This window comes from Cynoglossus semilaevis, chromosome 14 (assembly GCF_000523025.1).
Source record: "Cynoglossus semilaevis isolate Cse_v1.0 chromosome 14, Cse_v1.0, whole genome shotgun sequence".
Classification (NCBI taxonomy): Eukaryota; Metazoa; Chordata; class Actinopteri; order Pleuronectiformes; family Cynoglossidae; genus Cynoglossus; species Cynoglossus semilaevis.
The window spans coordinates 25,323,417-25,334,546 of NC_024320.1; the positions used below are offsets into that span (position 1 = coordinate 25,323,417).

At 41.7% G+C, this 11,130-nt stretch overlaps 1 protein-coding gene across 5 annotated transcripts in view; it reads left to right on the forward strand.

The window, feature by feature from the left end:
* Nucleotides 1-5,787, forward strand: part of dym (dymeclin) — a 43,872-nt gene extending 38,085 nt beyond the window's left edge. For 3 of the 5 annotated variants that reach the window (XM_025062857.1, XM_025062856.1, XM_008326079.3), the window contains exons 17-18: nt 4,818-4,935; nt 5,372-5,787. In XM_025062857.1, coding sequence (XP_024918625.1) covers nt 4,818-4,935; nt 5,372-5,439 — 186 coding nt within the window. In that variant the 3' untranslated portion in view covers nt 5,440-5,787. Of the gene's footprint in view, nt 1-4,817; nt 5,212-5,371 lie in introns of those variants that run through there. The other 2 variants (XM_025062858.1, XM_008326077.3) reach the window with 2 other exon arrangements.
* The last annotated feature ends 5,343 nt before the right edge of the window (nt 5,788-11,130 follow it).

Consider the following 11,130-nt stretch of genomic DNA (forward strand, 5'->3'; position numbering starts at 1 on the left):
GGAGGACAATGCAAAGACCGAGGCTACGTATGTTATTTGAAAATACACTAAAAAAAATGACTTTCTTTACCTCCTGCACACACTGTTTTACCTTCAGGGCAGACGCTAACATTAGCTCCGAGGCTAACTCTCTTCCCATTGTGTCAAGTTTACCTTGAAGCAGGTTTTATATTTACTGTGATACGGACAACGTTGGGTTTTTTAAATTAGGAAATAGAATTAAGTTCATGTTTGCTCGTTTTTTCTTTTTTTCTATCATAAACTTTAGTTGTTGTTATTTTATTTTTTTTAGCAATATGCCTCAAGTGTCACTGACTCATTGGCTTGAGTTTGCGATTTAAGTGCCTTTAAGTGTTTACAGTTAAGAGGCTGAATTTGAGTAAATGATCACAATCCAAATTCTTGGATTAATCTGCTCCCACGTCTACTCAGATTAACATTCCCTTGATGAAGTTCGTGCAGTCAAAACACCAATGTGCACTTCCGGCTGGCAGAAGACAAAAAGTTGAGTGGATGAGCAGTCGGTTAGTGTTGTCATCTGGAAACTATGAACATCTGAGGGTTAAGACAGTCCACGATGAGCAGCAACTTTCCTCTGTGTTCCATCTTTAGATCCTGAATGTTAATATGACAGTAATTCATACGATATCTATCTGCATACTTTTGTTTGCACAAAAGTGACAGAATATTTGACTTGAATGATTTGTTTTTCTTTTTAATATTTTTAAAACCCCTAAAATCCTCAGTTCCGTCCAAAACATTACAGATCTTTGCACATGAAGATCAAGAATCTGCCAACACTGAGGAGAGTTTGTTTGATGAATGTTGTGAGAAGAGTTCTCCCCTCATCTGTATCATCACAAAAAAACAAAAGGACAAATGAACATGGTTTACATAAATGCCACTGAACTCGCTCACATTTACACCTCACGGCAATTAAGAGTTTCCAATTAACCTTTGGAATTTTAGATTAACCTAACATGAGCAGGGAGAGCAAGACAAAGACAGGCGTGAAGGGAGGCTTTAACGCACGGTAGACGGAGAGCCGGGGCAGGTGCATCAGCAGCAGTGCCGCTAGACACCAATTGAAATAATGAAGCAATAAAAGCAGACGACAATTACAAAATCTTCTAAGTAAACAAAGTACAACAGTTATTTCCCACTAACGAGCAAGACCTTTATCAAAGATGTTGGACTTTTTTGGACACAGTCTTTGGATGTTTGTGTGTGTGTGTAGTTTATGGTTGCTCCCTGGCCGCATTCTTTTCTGTCTGGCCCAGCTCTGACAGCACAGCAGCAACTAGAGTGAGGAAAGGGAACACAGAGTCCTGAGTGGAGATATGAGGCCAGCCAGTCAGTCTGTGTTCAGGGGTGAGGGCCTGACCCACCAGGACCCATAACTAACTGATATGAACCCAGGCCAAATCAGGCCCAGACAGCTGCCAGACTAGGAACAAAATAGAAGAGAGCAGAAGGAGACGGTTGAAAAGAGAGCCACGGGAAAAGAGGAAACTGCAGTACGAGCAGACTCGGGGACAAAGATTAAATTAGGATGTGAGATGCTCTAATTTTTCCCAGCACACACCAGAGCACGTAGGCGACATTTATTGTGTGCGGTGTGTCCTAAATGTAGTGATATACCAGACTTCCCATCGCTCCAAATCCCTGGGTGTCTCCTGTCCAGAATAAAAGAACAAGGGAAAAACTGAGGCCACTGTGATTCAGACGTCATTATTCTTTTTATTTTTTCATTTTTTGCTCTCAGTATCCTGTGAAAATGGTTTAAGTTGCACGGGGGACTTAATATTCCTGTAGTTTGGGCTCATAATTTCTTCTCCAGTAAACACTTGTCAGGGGAAACGCTCATTTGGGTGACTGATGTTTGTTGATGCGACACACGATGCATCATTTTCACATACTCTGTCTTCCAGCACGTTACGAGATGACGAATTGTCTCCTTCACTAGTGTAATATCAAACTAACATCCTGTGTCACCGAGGAAGGATGTCTGTAGTTTATCTTTTATTTCCTCAAACCCAATTTAAACTAATGGAAGAAAAAACAACTTCATCATCAAAAAAAAAATCACCAGTTGTTTCACCATTGGAAAAATAACCTTCATCGTCATCGACATATACAGACACTTTTACATACCGAATTTTGTGTGTCTTTATATCGTCATTTCCGGACTATTGACGGCACCTGAATATAAGCCGCACCCACTACATTTAAAAAGAAAAAAAATAGGAGTGATTGGCTCCAGCCCCAATGCTACCCCTGAAAATATTTTAAAAAAAGTTTAAGCTGGTGAAGGTGAAGGACTCATTGGTCTCATCAACTCTGTAAACTATACTGAGAGGTCAAGAGGAAGTTGGTTTCATATTCACAGCTCTACTCTCATTAGGAAAGAACATTTGAAAACCTCCAGGAGTTTTTCTTGATCAACCGGCCTCCATAGTAGCTTGAAGTGTGTGGTTATTGTATATATGTTCATTGTGACTTATGTTCCACTTGTCGTGAAACGATAGCCTATAATTATCACATTGCCCATCCTGCTCACATTAACATAACATCACATACACTGAGAGCCTTCAGAGCGATTGCACATTTAGTCACAAGATAATAAGGAACCTTCAATTCCTACGGGTTGTTTTTCTACATGTAAATATGTTGTATAAATATGTAAACATTGCAGTATATTCTGATTTATGTTTCAATTAACTTAATCACATCATCAGCATAATGTTTGATGTTTATTATCTTGGTGGTGATTAAGGCAGGACAGAAGGCTGGGCTGCTTTTCTGCTGCGTTCTGCTTGTTTGTTCTGCTAAATCCTTTTTCCATCTTCAAACCATACACCGGGGTCAGCGTGTGTAACTTAATGCACACACTCAGGTAAAAGTGAGTCTGACCGATTCTAGAAACTGTCACCGACGGTGTCAAATGATTATTTGATGAGCGGGTACGCCGCGAGACACATTCACCTCCACACAAACAGCGGTCAGATAATAGCGCTGCTGCATTTTGTCTGGCTGTCACAATGGAGCTGGTGTGTGTGGTCTGGCCTCAGCAGCCTGGCATATGGCCTGTGACCCTGCAGCCACTGTGTCTATGTCAATATGATACCATTAATATGGCCGTGAGCCCAGGCAGAGAGGACTCAATAGAGCGACCGGGAGCGTCTTATAAAAGGCCCACAGCGTCTGTCTTTCACCGCAGACTGATTACGGGCTGCATGTGTGCATTTACATGCATGTGCAGACAGGGGGGATATAATGAGGCTCCCTTGTATTATTGATGCTCTTCCACTGCTACCCGCCTGCTGTTAGGTGGGCTGGCAGAAGCTGCGGTCTTGACGATGAGCTTGTGTTGTCTGTTAGCAGCTCAAATGTACACCGTTTCAACAGGAGGCTTTTTAAGTCGATCTAAAAATGAGTTGGTAATTAATTCATTAGACCAGAAAGAGCATTGACTTATTCAAAAAAAATCTCAACAATCTTCATCCATTGGTCCTCCTGTTCTTCTGACCTACCGGCTAAACTCAGATGAAGAAAAAATTTCCAGTGTTCAAATTGAGTAGTAATTGACATAAATTGAGTCAACAACTAAGTTTAAAGCTTAAACTTCCAGTGCTTTCCATCAGCCAAAATCAATGGCTGAAACCTAGGGTTGTCAAAATAAAGTTTAATAGTGTTCATTAATTTGTGCGATTAATCGGAATGTGTTAAGACAGTTTAAAACATTAGCAGAATGACGTAATAGACGGTCAATACGAATGTTGTTATTTAAACACGCTGCAGGAAAAAACATTTTCATTTCACCACAGCACCTTGAGTTTTAAATACCAGCTCAGCGTCGGCATGTGTTTGTGGAGGCTTCAGCCTCAGGTCATGGAGAGCAGGGCAGTCAGTAAGTCTACGACTGACGGGCTGACTGACACAGTTGTCAAATGGATTGAATTCATGATTAATTGTCAATAATCATGAATTCATCATAGTTGATTGTGATAAATGCACAGCAACACTGTTCTTACCGTATATTCCGGACTATAAGTCGCACCTTTTTTTTTTCTTTTTTTTTTCATTCTTTAGCTGGGTTTGCCCATGTGCGACTTCAACACTATATTGAAATATATAATTTCACGTTTGTTTTTTTCCCACTGGCAGCCACTAGAGGGCACTCTTGGGTTGTGTACTAGTATCTGCTACTGCTGTACCACTGAAAATTGACATGTTTGTTCTTTTCACACTGACAGCCGCTAGAGGGCGCTCTAGCTGGCTGGTGCAATTTAAACTCCAGAGCGACTTATATTCCAGAAAATACGCTAATCAAAGTGAAAGCACCTTTGTCCAAGTCTCTTTCCTTGTGTTCTGGGCATTTGACATTTCTGTTTTGCGCATTCTCACCCTTAAAAATTTTAAAAGTCTTCGATGAACCTGAAAATAAAATAAAACTAATAATTTTTACTTTTTCGGGAAAAAAAAAAAAAAGATTCTCAAAGGCTTCACGTTGCTCCAGGGTTGACTGATACATTATGGAAATGATATGAGAGGCAGTGCAGTCACTCAGCTGTTTGTCCACGTAACAGCACAGCAAGAGCTCCATATCCAGTTGCCTCCTGGGTTTAAGAGGAGACATTAACACATTAGCCACATTTTTAAAAGGTCAGCGGTCGGGTCGGGGAGCGATAATGTCTCCAAACAGCTGTTACCAAAGTTATCTCACAGCCAGACCGGGTTACAGCTGACCACCGTGGACCCTACCTGAGGAAGGGTCACATGTCACATCATTCTTCTTTGTGTGTTTGTGTGAACAGAAATTTCCTGAGCTGAAGTTCAAGTACGTGGAGGAAGATCAGCCGGAAGACTTCTTCATCCCTTACGTCTGGTCCCTGGTCTTCAACTCTGGTGTGGGTCTCCACTGGAGCCCACAAGGCATCGAGCTGTTCAGCATGGACTCCGGCTGAAACACCTGCTGCAGCCGACGGCATATCTCCTTCCAGTGTGTGTGTGTGTGTCTGTATGTGTGTGTGTGCATCACCCTTTATAAGTGTGTACACATGGCTTTGAAAGTGCCTCGACCTTGTACAGAAAGGTTTTTCTTTTTATGCAACACCTTTCTCTGGTTCCTCCTCTGGTTCCTCCTCTGGTTCCTCCTCTGGTTCCTCCGCTGGTTCCTCCGCTGGTTCCTCCGCTGGTTCCTCCGCTGGTTCCTCCGCTGGTTCCTCCTCTGGTTCCTCCTCTAGTTCCTCCTCTGGTTCCTCCTCTAGTTCCTCCTCTGGTTCCTCCTCTGGTTCCTCCGCTGGTTCCTCCGCTGGTTCCTCCTCTGGTTCCTCCGCTGGGTCCTCGGCTCATGCTCCGCGAAGCGAAGCTTCACATACACTGGTTAACATTTCACACAGCAGCTCCGTCTCCCGTGCAGCCATGTTCCTGTCGTAAACACCTGTTTAACACCGGCCTTCGCGTCACACGCTGGTTTCGCCTCTTCTGTAAAAACCGTCCGTTTTTATCAGGAGCTCAGGATGGCTGCGATGGATAATCCTGCTTTTTTATTTTCTTTCTGGCTCATTAAAAAAAGGTCAATTGTTAGAAATGCCCCCAGGAAACAGTGATCACATGGGTCTTTTACTGCTGCACTGAATGACTGCAGTATTTCATGAAAATAAAGCCGCACCATATAAGGCCCCCCACCCCTCCCCCCAACCCGTAGTTAGGTTCAATGGATGTTTGAAAATGCATCACATTAGACTGCACTGAACAGTCGGAATAAGTGCGTGTGTGCATTTTTATATATATGTATACATGTATATGTGTATATATATATATATATATCTAAAAGGACTGTCGATCAGGCGTGCCCGTGTATATCTACATATTTAAATATATATGTATATATGTATATTTATCTATATATGTATATGTATGTATATATATATGTTTGTATATATGTATACATGTATATATATATATATGTATACATGTATATATGTATACATGTATATGTATATATGTATGTGTATGTCTACATATTTAAATATATAGATATGTATATATATGTTAAAAAAAGTACACCTGATCTTTACGATACTGACGGTCCATAAAATCTGAATATAAGCTGCGACTTTTTTTTCCTCGAAAGACGGTAACATTACCAACTTTTAGAGTAAATGCACGCTACGCTATAGATTTTTTTTTTTTACTAAACATTTTCATCGCAGTGCTTCTCAAATGGTGGCTCTGGACCCAAATGTAGGGACTAAATATATAAGGCGTCATGGGACTGGGTTACAGATGTAGTACTAGTTTGTGTCAGTGCTTAGTGAAGCGCTGCCTCTGCTGGTTGTAAATTTAGGGACACAGAAAGAACATTAAGCATGTATTAGTGTCAATGTACATGTGTCATATTCTTTCATTGGACTGGTGGTTTCCAAAGTGAGGGGCACGGCAAGAGTGAACTTATTCAATGAGAACGGCAGTTTTGTAGGAAATGAACTGTTGAAAAAAAGAGTTGTTTGAAGAGTTGAAGCAGAAACTGTGACAGTGTGGAGGGTATGGTGGGGGGGTACGTTTTCAGATTACTGCAATGGACTAAAATAAGGTATGAATATTGTGTTGAAGTGTCGTGTTCTGACACACCTGTTGTTTGTTTATGACCTTTTTTTGTTAAAAATCAATTTCAGAGTTATAAAGATTCTGCTGGGTCGGAGGTTTGATTACGTGACGACCATTTCTCTCGTACAGTTTCAATGTTTAAGGTTTATCTGCACACAGTGGGTCCGAATCAATGAGCCCCCCCCCAAAAAATAAAATCTGTGACTGAACTTCACACTCAGGTGGACAGTTTAATGACGCTGTAATTTCATTCCCTAAATAACAACTGAAATCCATAACAATCGATCCTCGTCATTTCGTCCTCCTTTCATCCTCCTTCTTGTCCCATTTATCGGCCTTGTCCTCGTCCTTTTCTTTTACTTCCAATAATGTCGTAAGGCGAACGCACCAGCGGGGGGCGAGGCACCGGGCTTCTGTAGTGCTCCATAAGAGGTGAATTTTGTTCGATTTTTGTCACTTTATCTGCATGTTTATCATGTTAAAGGACTTTGTGTTAAATTATTTATTTTCCTTATCATTGTTTTTTGTATTCTTTAGTCCCCTGTAAATGTTAACTATAGTAGTAGTGGAAGAACTTCAGCTAACGGGGGGGAAAAAGACACGGTACTTTACTGAGGTTGTTCCCAGGTGGGAATTTGGCTTTATATTATAACATGTATCATTTATCTGAGAAAAGGGGTTTAAATAAAAATGGAAAGCCAACAAACACGTGTCGCTGGTTTATTTCAACACGCCGAGGCTAACGCTGTTCATGTAGAGTGAAGAATAGGTTAGGTTTAGTTCAGCTGGTACGCAAAGTCTTTCCTGCGATGAGACAGACTTAAGATTTTTGATTTTTTTTTCTTAAATTGCTGCAACAGAAAGAGATGACAGTAGCTAGGTGTATGTGGAAATGTAAAAAAAAAAATCTCAGAGTTTAGCTTTATAAAAATGGCCGTTTTTTTAGACTTCTACAGAGGGTTCTTGGTTTACGACATCCTCCACCCACAGCATTTCATGGTTACGTCACAATCTCCCATAAAATTATTAGGAAAGACTTATTCCGAAATGTGGCATTAAAATAATATTTCGCAGCACTCGTAAGTTACTCATAACTTGAAAAACTTGTATTTCGGGTAGCTGGTATCTTGAAGCCCCACTATATATGAGATATACGGTGAAAATCGAGTTACGTCGCACCATAGGAACGGAACTCTGACGTAAGTCTAGGACCTCCTGTATGAACGAGAAGCTTGAATAAAGCATAAACATTTTCCCGCAGTGTGTGTAAATGACGTGTCCATGTAAGTGTTGAAAAACATGTTAATCCACAGGACAAACTGGTGTCCCTCCAGTCATCGACTGTAGATGGAGGAGAGACTCTGTACAGTGAACATGACAAAAGAAACATCTGCCTGAGTCAATCTCCACTGTTGCCCACTGACACTCTGCCTCTCCGAGCGATCACACGGTTAAAGGCTGGACGTGTCCGTCACGTCTTGTTGTGTTGGGTGTCGTAAGGCGAACGCACCAGCGGGGGGCGAGGCACCGGGCTTCTGTAGTGCTCCATAAGAGGTGAATTTTGTTCGATTTTTGTCACTTTATCTGCATGTTTATCATGTTAAAGGACTTTGTGTTAAATTATTTATTTTCCTTATCATTGTTTTTTGTATTCTTTAGTCCCCTGTAAATGTTAACTATAGTAGTAGTGGAAGAACTTCAGCTAACGGGGGGGAAAAAGACACGGTACTTTACTGAGGTTGTTCCCAGGTGGGAATTTGGCTTTATATTATAACATGTATCATTTATCTGAGAAAAGGGGTTTAAATAAAAATGGAAAGCCAACAAACACGTGTCGCTGGTTTATTTCAACACGCCGAGGCTAACGCTGTTCATGTAGAGTGAAGAATAGGTTAGGTTTAGTTCAGCTGTTACGCAAAGTCTTTCCTGCGACGAGGCAGACTTAAGATTTTTGATTTTTTTTTCTTAAATTGCTGCAACAGAAAGAGATGACAGTAGCTAGGTGTATGTGGAAATGTAAAAAAAAAAATCTCAGAGTTTAGCTTTATAAAAATGGCCGTTTTTTTAGACTTCTACACAGGGTTCTTGGTTTACGACATCCTCCACCCACAGCATTTCATGGTTACGTCACAATCTCCCATAAAATTATTAGGAAAGACTTATTCCGAAATGTGGCATTAAAATAATATTTCGCAGCACTCGTAAGTTACTCATAACTTGAAAAACTCGTATTTCGGGTAGCTGGTATCTTGAAGCCCCACAATATATGAGATATACGGTGAAAATCAAGTTACGTCGCACCATAGGAACGGAACTATATATGAGATATACGGTGAAAATCGAGTTACGTCGCACCATAGGAACGGAACTCTGACGTAAGTCTAGGACCTCCTGTATGAACGAGATGCTTGAATAAAGCATAAACATTTTCCCGCAGTGTGTGTAAATGACGTGTCCATGTAAGTGTTGAAAAACACGTTAATCCACAGGACAAACTGGTGTCCCTCCAGTCATCGACTGTAGATGGAGGAGAGACTCTGTACAGTGAACATGACAAAAGAAACATCTGCCTGAGTCAATCTCCACTGTTGCCCACTGACACTCTGCCTCTCCGAGCGATCACACGGTTAAAGGCTGGACGTGTCCGTCACGTCTTGTTGTGTTGGGATGTGGTCTTGGCTGCAGAGGCTGCAGAAACTCAGGCATGAAGCTGATTCCAGGGGGGAAAAGTTTACAGCACAATGGCTCCCACTGTGCTGCATAAGCTCCCACTTCCCCGGAGAATTTCATGCCTCTCGTCTCTTTTGTGTTGATTTTCATGCCTCAAATTCTCTTATTCTCAAGGACAATGTAATGGATGCAATTGGATGTAAGAAATGGCCCATTTTCAAGCGGAGGTCACAGCTAGGTCAGAGCCAGACTGTACGCCGGAGCAGACTGGAGCGCTCTGTCTTTCTGCGCCCGCTCTCACCTGCTTCCAGCTCCATTATGGCCGTGGCAGATGGTTGAGCGGAGGTTTTCACAAAGTGACATGGCCCTCCTTGTTCCTTCACGGTGTGGGGTCACCTTACTGCGAGCTCCCGTTTCAGGTGGCAGCAGGAAGATGGATGTAGCGGGGGATTCTGGGATGGGTAGTTTATTTATTTTTTTATGGGCTCATATGTTTTCCTCAAGGTCTGTGCGAGATTACTGTGCAGCGCGGCTCCAGACGCAGAGGTCACACCCAGTCGCCGTCTGCTGGGGGTTTTTGTAAAGTAGGGCGATAGAGACCGGTTGGTCTAAGTGGCTCACTTCTAAGGACTGGTTGCCCCTCGTGACGCCGAACTCATTAATATGACAGATCGCTGCGACGGCGATGGAAGGTCGAACCACGGGGGTTTTTGGGGATGAGGCCACAGCTCTATCACCATGAAGATATAAATATAAACACAAACAGATCTTTCTCAGTTCCGGTCCCTTCATCAATGGACCGTGTCGTCAATGGACAAAACCAAACCAAATGTGAGATTTAAAAAAAAAAACAAGAGACAGACAGATTTTATCGAGATCTTGATGTCTGTAGATAGATGAATAAGTGGGTGTCGTGTCACAGGAAGCTCAGTGTGGGAAAGACTTCTTTGTCTTTGATCAATCAATCAGGCAACTTTTCATGAACAGAATTAGAGAACAGAATGTCACAGTAGCATTACAGTAAAGGCTGGTTTGAATCGATTCAAGCATAGATTTGAAATGACCCCAGATCACTAATGGCATTAAAAAAATGAAACAAAGACGCCGAGAGGGAAATATTAAAATGACGCTCTGAGATTAACTTTTTTTTTTGACTGTTAACTAGTACTCTACTCTCTTTTTTAATACTTGGCTTTTTTTTTCTAGCTAACTTTGAGCTGTTAAAATTAGTAATAGCTGTTAATACCAGTTTTACACGTCTGATACTGATACTAGGATCTGCCCAGCCCTTTTAACATAAAGATCAGATCATTAGAACTACTGATGGTCCAACCATTCACACCGTCATTCACACCTATGGTCAGGTAAGTGTGAACAGTTGACGTGATCCTGCATGTTTTTAAACACACACACTCACTCAAAGACTGCTAATCTTCTCACTGTGAGGCAACAGTAACAGCAACAACCACAACTCATGGTGCGAAAGAATCCAAATTAGATCAATAGAATTTAAGAGAAGAAACATCTAAACTTTTTGCCAAAAAAAACCTAAAAGTGTTTTGTTGTGTTTTTCATGCTGTTGTGTTGTTTATCTAACGTAAATGTTAGCACATCAGCTATTCAAAGGTTATTAGCATTTAGCTTGGAGCTCTGTGTCACGCAGAGCAGTTACTCATGTGCAATGAATGATGTAGAAATGACCACTGTGTCACCAAGTAACTGAGTCCTCTAGTCATCCAGTCCTCTAGTCCTCCAGTCCTCCAGTCCTCCAGTCCTCTAGTCCTTTAGTTCTCCAGTCCTCCAGTCCTCCAGTCCTTTAGTCCTTTAGTCCTCTAGTCCTCCAGTCCT